Source organism: Acyrthosiphon pisum, chromosome A1, assembly GCF_005508785.2.
Source record: "Acyrthosiphon pisum isolate AL4f chromosome A1, pea_aphid_22Mar2018_4r6ur, whole genome shotgun sequence".
In the NCBI taxonomy this organism is placed as follows: Eukaryota; Metazoa; Arthropoda; class Insecta; order Hemiptera; family Aphididae; genus Acyrthosiphon; species Acyrthosiphon pisum.
In genome coordinates this window covers 79,116,849-79,137,750 of record NC_042494.1, presented here as the reverse complement: position 1 = coordinate 79,137,750, position 20,902 = coordinate 79,116,849, and the positions used below count along the sequence as shown (strand labels likewise).

General features: G+C 29.1%; 1 protein-coding gene across 1 annotated transcript in view; it reads left to right on the top strand.

The window, feature by feature from the left end:
- LOC100163336 overlaps positions 1–19,010 on the top strand; it is a 156,971-nt gene extending 137,961 nt beyond the window's left edge. The window contains exons 5-6 of the mRNA XM_001951968.5: positions 14,711–14,951; positions 18,187–19,010. Of these exons, the coding sequence (XP_001952003.2) occupies positions 14,711–14,951; positions 18,187–18,260 (315 nt within the window). The 3' untranslated portion in view covers positions 18,261–19,010. The remainder of the gene's footprint in view (positions 1–14,710; positions 14,952–18,186) is intronic.
- The last annotated feature ends 1,892 nt before the right edge of the window (positions 19,011–20,902 follow it).

The following is a 20,902-nucleotide window of genomic DNA, read 5'->3' as shown; positions in this document are numbered from 1 at the left end:
TATTTTCTTTAATATTATATTGTACAATTTTTTATGCATAGTACTTAAAAACTGTTATACTGTTTTTTTAGTTATGTATTCTTGTTATTAGGAAATATTATGCTATTCCAGAAATATTCAAAGAATATTTAATCAAACTTGATTTAATCAGAATAATAGATCACTTTATAAAGTATTAATACTATTTCTGAATTTCTCATTTAACATTCAGCGAGCACTATACCTTACCTACTTTTTATTAATACATTAATATTAATTTGGATGTATTTAATAGTACACCTAATATGCAAATATTATATCAATATTTGCACACAGTACATTTTGGTTATGATTTAAATTTGGAATAAGGAAGAATAAATACCCCTAAAATAAGGAATACGCTGTTTGTTTGATATAAAATATTGTTTTTAAGCAATATATAAGTAACAGAAAAAAGGTAATTTTTGTTCTAGTTGATCGATAACAATATTAAACACTCTGACATCGTAATAATTGTTTAAATATTCTGAAAATATATTTAATTACTTGTAAACGAACCTGTCGCTACAATTAACAGAAATATTGCATTATTTACACTCAATAATATCCATAATATAATAATCTAAGTATATACCTAAGGTAGTATATTAAGTATATAAGAAGGTACGTATTTTATGAGACGTATATTATACGAAAGTAATCGAAAACAGCAAAGTGCACACTGCACGCACGCCACCTTGGTATCGTAATGTTATATCCTGCAGTGTATAAGACGACGGGCAATAACTTATTTCGAAAGAGACGATTGGAGTCGTCGATTGTCGGGGTAACAGTATATGAAGAGATATCTCGGGTTGTGAAAAACGTATAGGTATACGTATATACATATTATTTAAAGATGAACTTTCCGTAGTGCGGCGTCCCCCCGCCGAAGGGGCGGGATGTGTGACGAAGGAGTGGCGACGACAAAGAAAGCAAAAGAAATTTTCACAATTTCTCAATATACCTATTGCGACAAAACGACGTGTCTGAAACGCGATGAAAACAGCGGGAGAGTGTCGTAGACGGTCTGCGAGGTGTGGGCGGGGGTGTGGGATGTTGATCCCGGTCGACAGATAGTGAAGAACCGCTCTGCCTCTGTCCAACGTTATATATATAATATTACACACATGCACATGCACATACACTATCGAAATCGGTGCCACCTGATCCATTAGCCCCAAGAAATCACGGCCACGAGACCTTTTTTTCGACTGCAGTTGGTAAAAGCCCGGCAAAACGTATATAAACTCACTGGCTTTTTCCGGCGTAGTTGCTCTACCGCCGAACAACACTATATATTAAGCGTACCATAGCCATAGCTGTTTGCGATCCGGAGCTACTCAGATGTGTGTAAATGCGTGTTTGCGAATAACCACACGGACCAGATGTTTGTGTCGAAAACTTCAGAGTTGTGAACTTAACAATTTCGCTCGGTATGATTACATCCACCACCTCCGAAGCCGCCACGATGTGGTGGTGACTAAAGGCGACTCTACGTGAATAAGAGACACACTTCCGGCCGTGCAAACGGAAATGTATATATACTTATATACTGCTCGAGCCGGGCCACTTCCTGGCTATAAGACGGCATCCGTCGACAGAGCACTGACCGTACTATTATACTGGTCTGTATGGCTCGACGGACCGGTGAAAAAACACCAAGTACCGGTCAAAAAGCGTACAATACAAAGGGCAATTCGTTTAAGATTAAACACCCTAATTATAATAAAATATATTTTTTTACACGGTTTAAAGTCATCTATAATATAATAATGAATCTCAAAATGTGTTGGTAAGCGCATAACTCGAATACTGGATCCAACAACGCCTGTACCAATTTGGTCAATTATTTTTTTTAATGTTTGTTGAAGTCCAAGGATGTTTACAGCGAGAAAAATTCGAATAATTGCTGGGAAGACCCTAAAAACAGCCCTTTTCTTTTTAAAACAGCCCTTACTATAATATGGATACTATAATATTGATCGTCTCCATGGCAATGTAATCACTGATCAAGAACATCATCTATGGTGGTCGATTATTTGTGAGTTCTCTGTTAATGAATAATTAAAATTATAATGATTTGGTAGATGAACAATTTACAATACCATTACATTTTTTATTCATTATTCGTGTATGTATATTATTTAAAGACGTACATTTTTACTAAAAAAGTTGAACATTGAAACATCAACAAAATGTCAATGTCGTAAGTGTTGTTTTTCTTGGATTTTCTGTTACCTACTCTACTAAGCGCAATAATTCTACTGTACGTGTGTTGTGACTGAACTCCTAAATGGTTAGACCTATTTGAATGAATTTTTTTGTATGCGTTTGCGTTTATTCATCTGATTTTAGTACGGTTAGGTTAGGTTAGGATTTTGTATTAATTGATTATATCAATCCACCATTGGTAGAATACGACAAACTTGGTATAACTTTGATACTTTAGAGTTAAATTATACACTGACGTACATACAGCACAGGGTCCACGATCTACCGCAGGTAGATTGCCTACCTGATAATGTACTGCTGCGAATCAGAATTTTTATTCCGGGCAACGGAAAAGTTAAGATTAATTTTGAAACCATACATCGAATATTAAATAACGAATTGAACAAAGTTTGAGTCACGTATAGTTGGTACACTTAATGGGCAACGAAGTGCACGGGTTCAGCTAGTATTAAATACAATAATTTTGAAAAAAATATTTTTTCTAATTTTTTTTTTTTTTTTTATTGACCCAAATGCAATGATTTTGATTTCATATTATAGGACAAAATATTTTTCTAACAATAGCAACATACATAAATCTAATTTCAAACGCGTATTTAATCAGTTATAAGTTGTAGGTAGGTATTTAAAGTTTACTTAAGAAGTCCGCGGCCGCAACGCTCCGACCAACATTTTATGGATTACCTTTGTGCTGCTACACTTCGTTCATATAGACTTTAAGTAATATTATAAATATGTCCAAAAGAGTTTATAATTTTCGAAATAACGAGTGTTCACCTTATATAGAATCACATTGTTTATAAAGATATTATAACATAAAGCTATTAACACCCAAGGTGACTATGTTATAATATATATATATATATTATATACATAATATGGGTATGTATACTTTTATGTGGCACTATTAATTACAATATTTCAATGAACTTTAATGTAAGTGAGTACTTACGTAAATTAATAATAAAAGGGCCTAAAACAATATAGCTCTCGACCTTGGTTGCGTGACATTTGGACGATCATTTGTCCTTTGTTATAAGACTAACCTTATCAATTATTACAGGGCGTGGTTGATTAAACCGAAAAAACGTCTTTTTTTCGTGATTTCCGAAACACTTAATTCGCTGGTATCGGGTCACCCAGAACTTTTAATTTAATTTTCCTTCGATAAAAGAATTTCATTACGTATTACCTCTACTACTCGGTTGGCGAATAAAACTTCAGTCCAGCGTTACCGCTATGAGATTGTATCTGCTTTATACTTTAATGTCCGTTACGCGAATTTTTTTTTTTTTAGTAACAATATACGTTTACAACGATGTTATTGCCCCGTTAAAGGATTAGGTGTATTTTTATGAGATTACTAAATCTCGTTGTAAAATATATTTATGTTTTTCGTGGAATAAATTTACTTAAAAAATAATAAATGTTTCAAAAAGTTTTCCAATAAAACATGTACGGCGCAAATACGAGCGAATTTGAATTACATAACGCAATATTTATATAAAAATAAATAAATAACACTTTAATATGATTTCAATTGATGACATGGTTTATATTAAACAACATACTATACAATATTGTATTTTCGCCGTTTTTGGAAATTTATGTCGCTATTAGATTATTGTTATTGCCGTCAATATACTATAAACCAGTGTTTTTCTCGCTCGTTTCCATCTAGCTAGGTCGTTCGCCGTCCCGCGTAACGTGTAACGGTTGTAAAAATAATTCCGAACGCCATTGCACTACCGTACATTTCCCTAAAACAATATCGACGAATAGTCAGATAAATTACATCAACCGTGCAATTTCAAATTCGGTGCTTCCGCTTTGATAATATCCACGTACTGTAATTTATTACATTACCTTGTGCCGCCGACAATTAAGACGGTGAACGTCCTTAACGTAATTACTGTCCCGGAAGTTTTAGTGGGGACGTGGAAACTTTGCGGTCGGTCCTGTCCATTACGAGGCTGCTGAATGTGTGTAATATTATAAACCGAACAGCGCGAGTTTACCACCACGAGAACACACTGAACTTAATTTTAACAGTCAATATATTTCAACATAATAACGGTACTTAATGTATTGATAGAAATAATAATAATGTACCCGGAGCGAGTAAAAAAAAAAAAAATTCGGAAACGAAAATTTGTTCATAGTAGCTAGACGGTCTTTATCTCACGCGAGATAGCGAAAGACAAATAATATGCATGGTACCTATAATAACAATAATAATAATATTTTGATATTAATAATAAAAATAATATCTAATAATAACAACAGCAGAGTGTAAATGGGAAGACAAAAGGCAGCGTGCAACAAAGTATACGTCATGTATGTAAGTATGTGTGTGTACGTGTATGTATAATGTATATGTATGTGTGAGAGTGTATGTAGGTGTGCGTGTGAGAGAATGAAGAGATAAAACCCCATCAGCAACTCAATAAAATCGAATGACCAGTGTGTAAACTCAGTGTGGCATGTAGAACCTGAACTGTAGTGAATAGAGGTGAATATACGTACTTAGAAGACACGGTGGCGTTTCCATTAAATTTAAAAGGCCTACAGTCGGTCTGTGTATGTGTGTGTGTGTGTGTGCATGTGTGTGTATTAAACATGGCTGAGGAAAGGGGTGTAGAGATGAGTGTATTTTTTTTTCTTTAGTCCTACGCTTCGAAAATAACCAATACATACATTTACTAAAAATCGTTGATGGACTGATGAAATGAAATGCATAGAAAAAAAAAAGGATCGTATAAATTAACAGTATTGGACGTGTTTCTGCGTGGTTGGCTCTGAACTGGAAATAAAGTAGGTAGTCCCGGAACGCGATTATAATGTTTTTTCAACAAACATAGACGTTCGTTGCGAATATTTCCGACCGTTTCTTCTTTTTTGTTTTTAACAATAATTTACAAAAATTAAAACGGTCAACTATATATTATTATGGACTAACGCATTGTAATAATGACCACGATATGGAGTTCTTTATTAACTATATTATATAGATAACTCTACGTAAATATAAAATTGTGTGGTGGTTTCATAATTTATGACAAGCCCACAGTCACATAAACCTCAAAATAAATCAAACAAAGCATTGAGAAACTAACAATTTTTAGAGGGAAAATATACGATAGAAACGTATAGTGCAAACACGGCCTGTTTGTATTATTTATTTGTAGTTTTACATTGTCTTGTAGTCATGCTAGAGCTTTTAACAACTTTCAGTGCAAAACAGCTGACATAACATTGGGTCCTTCAAGTTTGATTTTTTTTCAATACTTAATTTTGTTTTTTTTAGATCAAACACATAATACATAATTGGACTTATCGATATTAAAATTCCTTTCACTAATTTGTTTGGTTAAATTGTATCTAATTTTTTTTTCTAATATTCAAAACGGTAGACATTCTTGAAAACTACCAATATATTTATCATAACTAAATCTATTAAAATATTAATAGCTAATGAGTTTAATAAGACTACCAGATATATGTATAATTCATTGTTTATGTTGTAAACGTCACGTATAAAACATAATTATATAATATTATCGTCAAATCATTTTAATAATTAGTAATAATTTATTCATTTATAGTATTTTATTCAAATTGTATAGATAAAATAACAGAAATGGGTACAAAAACTTGTCAACTTAAAATTCGTTATAGTTATGGTGATATAAAATATGCATTTGTCATTTTTTTTCACTTAAAAAAATATATATATATATATATATAAATTTGATTAAAAGTGTGATGGCGTTATGACTGTAGCAGTAAATTCTATTTGGGTGGAATTTAACTCCTGGCTTAATACAATTTCACATTGTAATTTAAAGCACAAAAAAAGTATAAACTACCAATGAGAGAGCGCATATTTTAATAATAAACATTTTCGATGTGTGAATGTCTCGCGGCTAACAACGAAATTTTCATTTCAGCAAACGTGTAAGTACTACGCACTATGCAATATTGTTAGAAAACGTTCATTTTCGATACTTTTCGAATGCAAGTTTCATATTATATATTATAATTCATTATGATTGCGTTATAAGTACTTTCGTTATTAATTGCTTTATCGAAAAATAAATAGTAGAATGAAATTATTTTTAGGTCAATACAAATTCCATCTGTACGACAGTTACTTAAAAACGATTTAAGAAATTCAACTTTTTTTTATAAATCGATATAAACTAAACAGATTGACAAAAGTTCTTTCCTTTACTTATTAGTCGGCATAGCTATATTCCGAGTAAAAATAATAATATTATTGGAGGTGTATATACCGTTATGTTTATTTTAAACTTAATGATTTCGTTTCAGTGAAATTTTGTTCATGAAGAATTGTTATAAAACGTAAATTCTACCTTATAAAGCCATATTTAATAATACCTCATTTGACAGGTTCAATATAGAAGTTTTTTGATAAACGTTTTTTTTCTTTCACGAACGTTTGGAGTAAAATAATATAGGATAAGAATAATATACCTTCAATTCGTAATTTATTGTTAACCAAAAAAACTTTCATTACCCTCACACGCAACTCGCCGTTCGATCGAAGTAACTTTTTTTTCATTTACCCATAAATGGGGTTGCCGCAGGTAGTCGTATCCTACTCTACTTTTTGCACCAGAATATAAAAACATTAGATGGATAAATACCAATAGTATTATTTGTCTACATTTCTTTTCACTTTTTTGTTAGGTGCTTATAGTTTTTATTTCAATATACATATATATATGTATATATGTATATAAACAGAACGATTAACCAAGAATGCTCAACATCATAATATATTCCTAAAATTATAATTATTCTAAATTATATAAAAAAAAAAAATTGTCACCGTCAATTTAGAACAACTTTTTGAAATTTTAGATGTGCCAATCATTAATCATGAATCGCAAATCATTCAATACCTACAAAAAATATAGTACAGTTTCAAGTTGAAAATAGTTTAAAATGACTCTCCTGAACAATTTGATATTTTGAGATAGCACCATATGTTTTTAACACAGTTCTGGTCCAGCATTATCTTTACCACTAAACTTATGATGACTTGAAACGGTGATAACCATTGGACTTCATGATGTTTCTCAATTAAAACCCTTAACAGTTAACCTTTTCACAACAATTATCACCATTCAACAATCAAAAGGTAATTAAGAACTGCCAAATTATATTTAACTACACAACTCTTTTTTCTAATTACGTCCACTTTTAAAACCTTGGACGGTCAGTGTCACAGGAACTCCAAACTGCCATCAACCAAACACACCATTCTTTGTACAGGTCTTAGTCACAATAACTATAATTTAACTTTCCAAATTGAAACAGCTACAACTAGTCGTAGCCTGACACGATTCTATAAGTTTCAAACCCACCCAAACAATGAAATACTTCCCAGAAGAGTCCCAACTTCTTCTTAAAATTCAATCAATACTCTTCAAAACACACGAAGAAACAGAAGAACAGATGCAAATAATGATACAAAGCGACAGAAGTGCGCCCAGCTGTAGTAGAACTACATCGTAAATTACCGTAAAGACTTCGGCAGACCTGGCAGTGAAGCAGCTACGTTCAATTGATTATGTACCCTCACCATCGAGAAGACACAAATTATCACCGATGACGGTTTGATCTGGTGGAGCGAATAACGAGACCAACAGGAATTCAAACAATTGGGCACAAAAGAATTTAGGCAACACCGATGAAGACGTGTCATTTTACTCCAAGACCGACCAAAAAACGGCTGTTATCGTGTTATCACTCACTTCCCAACCTACGACCTTATTTAACATACCTCCTCAAGCCATCGTCGTATCCCGACTTGCTCTGTAGTTACTTGAGCGGGCTTTAAAACGACGTAACCTCACCTACATTGTACAATAATCCGTATAATATATTCACCACAAATTGTAATTAGCGATGGGCCTGCATGATGATCCTGTATGGTCGACGATAAGGGATAATTACCCATACAGGCCATATCCTTGGGTCCAATCAGCCGGTATAGGCTTCTCTCTCTCCATATTTTATATAAATATAATATTATATTCCCATAGAAATAAAGGACAACGTATTTACCATTAAAACCTGTAGTCACGTTATATACGAAGTGCACCGATTTTGCAGATGTTTCAATACTAAGGAATGCTAAAAGTGCTGCCGGTTTCAAAAACTAATGTTTTAAATATTTGTTATATTTAATCTATTACTAATTATACACAAACGATTTGTAAAAATTATAAAATGTTAATTAATCAATATTATTGAGTTATAAGTTTAAACTATTATTATTTTAAAATTGTCATAGCCCCCATATCATTCATGAAAAATCATTATTTTTAATACATGAGGTTAAGTAACTCATAACCTACCCACTCGTTAGAATTTCAATTTAGTATACATCAACATTTTCAAAAGAGTCATTGAATACGGTTTTAACATAATAACGACTATGCAGCAGTTTATCAGACACCAGACATAAATTTTGTTCGCATTTCCTTGTTTTTATTATTGTATTTCTTTATTTTTTTTCGACCTTCTGTACAATTTGACAAATAACCGCAACTTTCAACGGCTGCCTCCTTACCCCGATACGAAACTTTTTTTCTTTAGTCATTTACTAGCTATGTAATTTGATGCTCGAAATGTGTTCATTTAACCATTCTCACGGGACCATAAACAGGTGTCCAACAATTTGATTTCTCTTAGACAAAAAAAAACATTAAGTGTTTTCGGAGAAAAAAAATATTTTTAGTAAGTTTTATTTGGAAACTTTTACTAAACTTAACTCATACTCCGAGAAACTGATGATATTTCATATTTGACTAATGTGCTCTATATTTCGAATTTCATTTTAAATGAAATGGTTTTTGGTATCCAACATCTCGATTTGTTCAAATAATAAAAGCCACTTTTAATATACCTTAGCTTATAGTATTATCTAAATATGTAAATTAAACACGAGAATCGATTTCAAAATTCTTCTTTGAAAATATTGGCTGTTTTTGGATGTCATAATAAATGCAGTTGTCTTAAGTTAAATCATAAGATTTTATTTCAAAACAAACGTAGGTACTACATTTAAAATTATAAAATTATAACTAAAAATATTATTTTCAATTTGCATTAATTATTTTATTTACTTGTGTTATATACTATGTTTTCCCCGAAAAAAATCTGTTATGGCTATATAATATTTATATATAGTTATATGCACGGTTTGTACATTGTTTCATCAAATATGCTGTAAAATATTTTATTTAGATGTATTTAATTAATATTTTGCAGAGAAACCATAATTAGTATTTATTTTTTTTTTTTACATACCTAATAATCAAGTACATCATCGTCTAGTAGATACGTGTAGATACTCTAACAGTTGTATTAAAAAAACATAGCATCAGACATTATTTTCATGGTATTTAATCCAAGGTTTTTCAGTCAATGTTTACTTTTAAAATACTATTTTCTGTAAATAACATCATTTAATTGTTTTATTATTATTATTGATCTTTTTTAATCATCAACAACTAGTTGCTTATTTTTAAAATAATATGAAAACACTTGATAAATTATTATTGATCACAGTTCTAAATAAATTATACTTTATTGTTTTTTATGACACAAATAATTTTAAAAATTGGGTTTGAATGCAGACATATCAATAGTGTAAGTTATCATTAATAATATTATAACGTTTATTGTTGTTTTAATTGAAATCTAATATTATTCATTAAAATATGATTATTATTTTTTTTTTAATTCTAATAAACGAATAAGAAGGTATTTTCACCAAAAACATATATAATTATAATAAATTTAAATTTTAAATTTTAGTATGTATAGATTCAATACTATCTAAATGAATACCTACTCCCTGTAAAAATATAAAAGTACGTATATATGACAACGTTTTAGTGTTTTTATCAATAACCACTATACTACTCCGCCGTTTATATGGAACATTAGTTTGAAGTTCCTATGGACTATGGAGTTGAGATGGTATACGCAATGCGCGTAGGTAAATATTACAAGACAAATAACAATTCAAATAACATACAAACTAGATTTCACTATAATTTCGAATATCTACGAAAACTTCTTTTGTATAACTATAATTAATAACATTTGGATAACAAACCTACGGAACATTTTTAAGTTGTAACTTCTTACTCGGTAAACTCTGGGAAACCATTTTTTTTTATACAGAAAACTCTATGCGATTGCTGCTGTTCGTAAATATTCTGCAATGTAATCTACTTGAATCGATCTGAAATCAACCCAAACTATGCTAACGCATAATGCCATCAGAATTATACGACAATGAGTGTTTTTAACCGTCTGCGGTGGAAGCACAGAAAATTGATTATATTGAAATTGTTATTATAGTAAAAGATGATAATTATATCATATGGGTGATTTCAAAAGAGCAAAGCTATAGTTGTAAAATGCTAAAATTACACATTTTAATAATATTATACCTACGTCAAAATAAAATACTATAGGGCTAAATTATAATACGCAACAAAATCAGAGTAGTTTCTCTTCCGAATGTATATAATACGTATTATAAGATTTTAATTGAGCACTATATTGGAAAATGTGTCTTAGCCCTTAGGTGTGAATAGGGCAACATCCTGTTATAGCTTATATTTTATAACAAACATAATTTAATTTACACTTTCTGAGCTAATGAAGTATGGGAGTCTGAAAGTACCTGTGAATCTATGATACAATATACCTATTCAATGAAAACATAAATAGCAAAATACCTACCAATCTGTTGAAAATTAATTTTTGTTATCCAGATATCATAATTATTAAAGACGAAAAGCCCTATACCTAATTGTGTATGACATAATAACGGTTTTAGTATACAAATACTATGTGAAACTGTAAGAGATTCGTAGGTATCCAAAAACATTACATAAATAGTACCAACCTGTCATAAATGTATTTACTTAAACTAAAAGTAGGCTAATAATCCTTGATGTTGAAGCCTAACAGCTAATAAAAGAAAATTTTTAAAACAGTACCTATAGCATATAAATTAGGGTTCCAGACATGTGCTAAAAACAAACGCTCGCACTATTTAATTGCAACTAGGTACTTCATATTATACTTATTACCCCATATTATTATATTCTGTGGTACTATTTACATTTTACTTATAGTACACTGTACACACCATATTTATTACACTACATCTATATATACAGCCATAATAGTAGGTAGTTTGTTAGGTATAATATTAAATATTGCTTTATAATAATTGTATAAAGCCTATTGGTAATTAAATAATTAATTTACTTACCTACGTTGGAAATTCACTGTGGCAGACGCTGGTAAAATGGTGAATGCAGGATGACAATTGAAAATGACGTTTGACGACAATAACATATATTTTCTATTTCTATGTATCTTCATGGATGAAATAATTAAAAACAGTCAAGATTTGCTAAGAAATACCCAATAACAATAACCAGTAATCAAACACTGAAATACCGAGTCCATAGTCCGGCTATCGTTCGTTATTAATACTTATACCCCACTCCCCGCTTCGGCTTCAAGACATAACCGACACCATCATAACATTTATAAATAAATATTATTAACAATTACTATTATAATAGGTACCTACTTCCCGTCTACTGATCAAGTATCAACACAATATAATAATTGTTGGTACTTAGTTAATGGTAGATAGTTGTAGACACTAGATAGTAGATATTAATATTATTATAGAATATACTTGTTTAATGTTTTAAAAGAGATTATACCGCTTTCGTGATTGGTCACTCTGCTGTGCATTCGGCAGCGCGCATCTCCCACTGAGCACCGCCGGTAAAAGACGAGCTTGCGTATACCGCCGCCAGTTCCTTGTGAACCATAATATACAGCCGGTTCCAATAAATTAATACCGCTATAATGTACAATAATAATATGTAAACTACTACACTTTCGCGCTATCAGTTGTACAAAATGTATTAGAAATCGGTGTATATTAATCGTCGGACAGTCTTGTCGGTGACTGTCGTGCACAATCTAGCGCGATAATGGGAGGCCGTTAGCCGTCAGTCGCGATGCGCAAAAGCAGTATCATCTCTTTTGAAAAAGAAAAATCTCCCTAAAATTATGTTAACTGCAAATATTATGATTTTAAATATTCAATATACTTGCCTAAAATATATTATATGTGATATATTGTCCGTCAATTTAGGTTGGAAAAAGTTAAATTTATGCAGTTAAGTTTTTTTATAGTTGATCATTTAACAATGAATATAATGTATATATATATAATATATATTTATATATATCTCCCATTGGATATTCAGAATAATAGTACATATTATACTCTAATATATAAATATATATTATAGATTATTTGTTAATTGTTCTCATAATTTTTTTTAATAAACATTAAATATACTAAATTTAATCATTTGAAAACATGACCAAAATATTCTAAACAAAATATTATAAAAAGTTAATAACTTGATGTTATTGTAATATTATTACGTAATTTAATCTTTAATATTATGAAAAAAACTTATTGAACACATTGAAGAAATATTATAAAATATGTAACATTATATATTTTAACTGTAGATAATGTTATAATTCGCGGAAAGCATTGCGGAAGCAGTTCCCGCGACGTCGTCGGTTCTAAACTGAAAAAAAAAAAAAAAGAAGATAATGTTATAATAACGCCAAAATTATTATATTCGCTATTTAACAAAACATTGACGTTATTATAATATTGATGTTACACAATTGCTGTCTGGGACCGTAATGAAAATTATTAGGCCAGTCGTGTGTAGTAAGTGCTAACCTTTGTGATTTGGGTTTTTCGGTCCGTAGCGGTGCGTATAATAATAATATATAGTTTATTCAATTTAAAGAGCATCGCATCGCTATATTATATTCGTAGGCGGAACGTATTATAAATAACAATACCTACGCGCCTATTATAATAATACAATGTGCAATAATTATAATAAACGAATTCGATAATAACACTGTTCCACAGAATTATATATTATTTTAATACGTGCAATCAAATTACCCGGGTTCATGTACCTATACATCGGCCGTATTCCGAAATAACAATATGTGATATTATACGGCTTACCTATCGTTATTGTTGTGCGCGTACATTAATAAACAACGACAAGGTAAAGTTTTGTTATCGCCGTGCCGACCTTTGATGTCATGTCCTCCTCGCCCGTTTAAACACACATGGTATGCCAAAATCCAAAGTGTGTAACCCCCTATGTTCTGGTACGATCCGCCGAACTGCAATTTGGTGTAATGCAGTAAACATGTAACAAAACTAAACCGAGGGTGGCGCCCCCGTCGTTAATACGTTTTTAATTGAACGTCGTCGCCGGGCGTACATTTTAAAATGTTTATGTTCGAGTAATGCATAATAATAATTATTATTATTATACCTATCAGGTTATAATATTATAATATCGTGTACACGAGTGTGCGTTAATGTACACGAATTTTAAAAATTACGAAAACTTGTTCCGAAATAATCGTAATAATTTTTTGACCATAGAACATAATGTGCGAGTTATATGATAATATTATGCCATGATAATAATATGACGTGTCAAAACAAATATACGTATTATGTATGCCTCTAATAATATATAATACTACACAACATTTAAATATTAACACGTGATGTTTATAAATGAAAATTTATTTCCGTACTTGTATAATATTAATATTAATATGTTAACATGAATATGATAAATAACATAATCATAATATTAGTTCATACCATTGAGCTGGCTAACCTGAAAAAAAAATGTATACAAAAATATTTATTATTATTGATTTTATCGATATTCGTATAATATCTATTACCTCAATATCAAATAACACGATGGTAGTATAATATATTTAGTATAATCGTATCTTGTAATTTGTTACTGTACACAATTTCAAGACATTCGTGACATCAAAGAACACGGTTTTTTTTCCTTAAAGTTTCATTATTTTACCGTCAAAAACGCAATTGGATTATCCAATCGTCAATATATTTTCTTTTAGTAATAATCGTTATAATATATATCGTGCACATAAGACGCAATAGGTAGTTACATACAATTTGTCCACATAACGTTGTCACGCGTTCCATCGAATGCTATTATGATAACATAACAACACACGTTCGCTCTAAATAACTATTATAATAATAACGAGGATACACTTTTCTAATTTTAGCAATTATAAATTTTAACATAAAACGATTGGCTTTACGAATTTATATCGATATAAAACCTTACTCGTGGTGAGTATTATTTTCACGTGATTTGTGTTCATACATTTATACAATGGTACCAACTTACATGATAATAATATACTAAAATTGTCATTCAATCACAATAATTTATTATTATTCAAACGAAATCTCATTCCGTTTCAGGTGGACAGTTACCTGCTCGAGCGTTACACTCCCGAAATATCCGAAGGGCCGTTCTACAACTCCACGTTGGGCCTGCGGTTTCCACTCAAAAAGGAATGGGTGGACATGAACAAAAAACTTATGTACGTCAAATGCATTGCAAAGGTAGCCGGAGCTGAGCCCAAGACGGACGAGACGAGTGTACGGCTGCGACTCATACCCGATCAGACACTATCGCAGGAGAGGCACATTCTTAATGCTGGTAAATAAATACAATTATTTTGTTTGTAGTTTTCGTTCGCAACCACACACGCGTAGGTACCTAATTGATTTTATTTCGAGAACCGTTTTTGAAGTCAATTGATACAAACAATTACGGATTCCAAAACTACCGACATTGATTAAAACAAGAAATAAAAATCACATTATATAATTGTTCTCGCACAATATAAAATTAATTAGGTATACTTATAGTGTTATGTGCATAGAACTTCAATGGGTATACCTAGTCAGTTTCTGTAATAATAACTATTAAACCTGTATCATTATAATAGATAACTAATAACCATTATTGCCATTAATCATTATTATTGCAAGCATGAAATATATTAATATGATAATAGGTACGCTGTACAGATTTTCATTCAATTAAATATATTTGAGTATTCCTTTGACGTACATTTTGTAATAGTACACTGTACAGTGAATTTAAATATAATATAATCATTTATCAAGTAATTATTAGGTACCTAATATGCATTTTATACTATTACACCACATGGCTAAAATGCATACGTTTATTAATCATTATTGATTGTTGTTTGATTAACAATAGCAAACAACTAGCACTCGTTTTATTATATTCACTGCAAGAAGAAAATCTAAACTAGTTTAATTATTAATAAAACTAAATAAAAAATTGCATAAAATATGTAGGTACCTACTTACCTATTTAGTATGGGAAATATTTTCAAGTGTAATATTTTGAATAATACACAAATAATGAAGGTACCTACCTATAAACCTAAATTAATATATATTATATATATATATATATATATATATATTTTTTTTTTATCAAATCATAACTTCAGCTTCTTCATAGCTCAAAGGTCATTCATTTTTTTTCAATTATTCATTCCATTTTTTACAGTATTCTTTTTTTATTATTAAATACATCAAACAATTCATTTTTTTATGATATTTTAATTTTTTGGTTGTTTTCCGCATTTGGACACAGCACCATATCCAATATATTTGGTGCGTTAATTTTTTGTTGAAATCATCTGTATGTTAACATAAATCTATCGGTGTAATATATTTAACCGTCAGGGTTTCTATAAAGGTATCTTATTTTTCCACTAAAAAAAAATCAGTGTGCTATTCGGCTATATCAAATTCGTATAGTCTATATTGTATTTTTATTTTTTTATTTTTTTATTTTTTATTTTTATTCAGGGTACTGGCGTATTGCTATTGTTTATTGTGATTTAATTTCGCCCAGTTGAGGTATTATTCAATGATTAATGCAATAAAATTAAATTCTTTTCATGAATTTTAATTTTAATAAGTAATCTTTATACTAGGTAACTGAAGTACTTAAGTAGGAGTTGTGTATTTATAATTAGATAACTATTTAATTATTATAAACGAATGATCTCGATTTAAAAAAAAAAAAAAACATAAAAAATATAGGTAACCACAGACCAGTTATGGTAATGTTATTATTTTTTTTAACGATAATTTATTAACCACAACGAAACGAGTCGTTGATAATTTCATTATAATCGCATAATGTTTCATTTATCGACGCGAAGTAACCGCGGTAGTTCTCAGCGTATACCGAGTAATATTTTCTACGCAATACTACCTACGAATAATTGATATACACAATCAGAACATTTGCACACATTTATTATACACCACTCGTAATAATTATTTCATCGAAGAGATCGGATCGTGATACATGAAAATGATTTACGGTATACGTTTATAATTGTGCGGTTACACAAAACGAATTCGTTCTGATTTCGAACGCCAAACAGCGAGTCATTTTTCACAACCGATTATATTATAGTTTTTAATTAATATATTTTCGTAAATACTTTTTGTATTCTGTTAATTAAAAACATTATACTATTGTGTATGGTAAATATTATATATATATTTTTTTTTGTACCATCATACTTTTAAAATTAAATATTCGAAAAAAGAAAAAAAATCTGTCAGTTTGTTTTACCTACTTATCAATCCATATATTAAATTATAAACTCACATAATCCAGCTTGCTCCTGGGAAAAGTGTTAAATGATTTGTATTGATGTATTTGATTTAAATAAAGTTCATAGTTGTTATTATTTCTTGTAGTTTTCACTATAAATATATTTATATGGCAATTAAAATAAGTGCTTTAGAGAAATACTGGTGGCTATATGTATCGCGACCAATATCATTAGTTACTGTCTCTATACTTACTCGATCTATGCTCTGGTCTAGGAAACTTGGTAATTTGTTTCAATCCAAAAGTTTATATGTAATCATTAAAGTTGAATAAAATTTTAAATTTTTCTACGCATCGTAACATCTACTTTGTAAAATACAAAATCAAATTAAATTGTTTAAATTGAATTATTGTCACAATGCACTAATAGCAATGTCGAGTGTCAGAAAATATTATTTTTTCTGAAATTAAAGGCATCGTAAGTAAGTGATTTATTGTTGAATGGGTTTGATTTTTAATTATAAAAGATTGTTTCTATGAAAACTTTATTTACTTGGAACATTTTTATTTATTTAATATAATTATTATTTTAAATATAAATGTAATTGCTATAATATCACTAACTAATAATAAAAATATTTTTTATCTGTACACCAAAATCTTTTTTAATTGGTTTTATTTCTTTATTTAAAACAGAAGTATGTTAACAATATGAACATATTAAATTCTTATAGATACACTCAACTACTTACTCAAGTGTACTAAATCATTGATAAATAAATAAAAAAAAAACTTTAATCGAACATTTATTGATTTTATAATATTTTATTGTAACAGCAAATTGATTATAAATTAATTATCCATTTCATGCTTTAATAATAATGTAAATTTATCTTTAGATTTTATTATCATGTCTTGAGGTGAGTTGGAGTATTAATAAGTAAGAACCAAATGCATTACCCGTCACATCAATAGTATATTAGTATAAAATATTTGGTCAAAGTTTTTTTGTTGTTGATTTTCTGTTGGGTAAAAAAATAATCTACGACGCACGTTTTAATAAATTGTATAACTGTATGAGTTTCTTAAAAAAAATCACTTTTTTTAATATCTACCACAAAAACAGTTTTTTAATCAATTAATTAGGCACATACTACTATATTATTTTGTATAACATTTGTATCTGATATATAGTCATAAATTATGACTCATAAAATGTATCAAGCATATCGAGCGTAGAAGATGGTTTCATTAGTATGATCTTTTCTTTTTTTAGGTACTGCCATCAACAACCATTGTGCCATAATATTGATCATATCTGCTGTTTATTACTACGAAGTGTACAATTAAGTTGAAGATTTAAGTAAAACCTTTATTAAATACCAAAGATATAACACATTAAATGTATAATCAATAATGTGCAATTAGGATGAAAAACTTTTCCATTTTTTAAATTTTTTTTTGTAAAATGGCGTTTTTTTTCATTGTTGTCGCCTGGTTGTCTTGGACCCCACCGCATAATAATGGCCTGAACTTCAAACACAAAATGCCTCGTTCAAAGAGAAGTCGTGTACACAAACGTGGTATCCGCGGTATCAATTAGAGTGTTCATGCTATTTTTTCAAAGAGCTTTTTAAACCTTTAAACTTTTTATTGAAAGTTCATGCCTTTGTGTAGGACCGTTAAAAGACTCACCATCTTATTAACCTTTAAATAATAATAATTCGGTTGAAAGTTTTTTTTTTTTACCACCAACGCATAAGAAACAAAAACGTGTTTGATGTAAGTTGAGCGTTTTCTAAATAATTCCATATTTTTCCATTTTTTTGTCCACATTTTGTTTACATGTTTTGCAATGAGCAAATACGGTGGTGCTGATTAGCTCCGGCGCTTTTCTACCTTTCCCTATTTACCTCTATACTTTCATATTATAAATTAAGTCAGCATCCTAAAAGCTACGGGTTTGTGAGTACAAGTCAACAAGTATGACAAGTGTCTTGGTTGTCGTACATCTTTTGTGTAAATACTATTTATCGTTGTCCTGTACAACTAGATATTATATTATATTATATTTAATAATATATTACCTACCTATATAAATATATGTAATTTAATTCATAGTTAATTGTTGTTACCTATTACAAAGAAAAAAATAATTGATAAGGCATAATTATCTTATTTACCGATCAAGACTAGTCCATGTGCATTTTGTTAATTCGTATAATGCGTCATCGCATGATTTTTTTTTTTTTTTGTTCATACGATTTATTACACCCAAATTTCCCACCACTATTGGATTTATTGTAAGTAGTGTAATATTGATAAGCTAGAAAAAACAAAAATAAATATTTAATTTTTTTAATATATAATTTTCAACTTATCACACAAGGATAAAATAACACATTAATATAAACTATTTACAATAAATCATTAAAAGTAAGACGTATGCTAACATTAAAATATTATAATATTATATCGATTTATTTTACTCATTTTAAAATATATTCTCATGTAAAAACATCTGAAAACTATTTTATAACCTGCAACAATGAATGTCAAGTTTGTGTATAATTAATTAATATTCTCGAGAAAATGTACAGATTGTATTCATAAATAATGTAGAACACATATGGAAATTGAATAAAAGTTTTTAATGTTTTGTATATTATTTTTTTTTTTTTTGAAGTCAAGACGTGTGTCATAAACTCATAAAATATGTTTTATTTTAAGTTAATCGAAAACATTTCTAACGTTTACCTTTCAAATATGCATTTAATACAAACTGGCATTATTAACCGTGTACAAAATTACATTATTTATAGTCGTCAGACATAAATATCAAAATAGGTTCCTATAGTTTCATTGTCAGTGGTTTTTGTACTTCTGTATTGGACGTTTCGATAACTCGTCAGAGAGGCTCGACTCTGTCTCAATGTTAAAACATTTTATAGACAGTCTGCCATTTTGTTATTTCGGCTGAGTAATAATTTGTTTTAAAAACTTAAATCGACGGATATCAAATTGTATCGATGAAAATCATATTGCATTATTAGGTATGACATATAAAAAAAAAAATATTTGTAATATTGTATATTTTAATTATGCCCGCGATAATTATTAAAATCAACAGAATAAAACAGTTTAATAATATTATAATATGCAATATAAAATATGTGAACAATTTTATAAATACTATATTGACAAAAATCACGAAAATTATAACTATTGTATTATAAAATAAAATTAGTTTAAAACTGTAAATACAATATTGCATTTGAGTATATTATAGTAATTAAATTCATACTGATTGTTTATGACAAACTATTCGCATTGAAACATTTTAACTTAAGCTATCTTATTGTTTAACAGTATCTAAAAGTCGATCTACACGTCTTAGTCAATACAATTATTTGTTTCATGTTTTTTTTTTTTTTTTAGTAAACAATATTAATAAATTTTATACTGTACTATTGTAAAGTTGTATGTATCATTCCAAAGTTTTTGTTACCATAATATTATTTTATTAATGAAGCAATTATTATATATAATAAATTCATCTAATATTTGACGAGTCAGTTATAAGTTATATAACTTGTAATGTTGTATGGGATATAATCAATTTGATTATAATACATAGTAATTTATTATTTTCAGATTATAGTTAAATAGCTTTAACATTTCAAACCGTAATTTCTTACTGTTAGTGTAATACATTTATTTTGTAATCTATGGATATTTAAGTAAACCATAGGTACATAGTATAGTTTTTAAACGTGTCTCGTTTAGATTAATAAATTGTTTTTAACACCTCGATATTGTTGAGATGTATAATTTCTGTACAGAACTTTTGTTGTTTACAACACTTTACTATTCTTTAGTCTAATTATAATTTTAGCTAACACATTTCTAAAATTTACATTATTCATAAAATAAAAATAATAACATTTATCTTTATACTATAATCAACGTTATCTATTTAAATGTGAAAACTA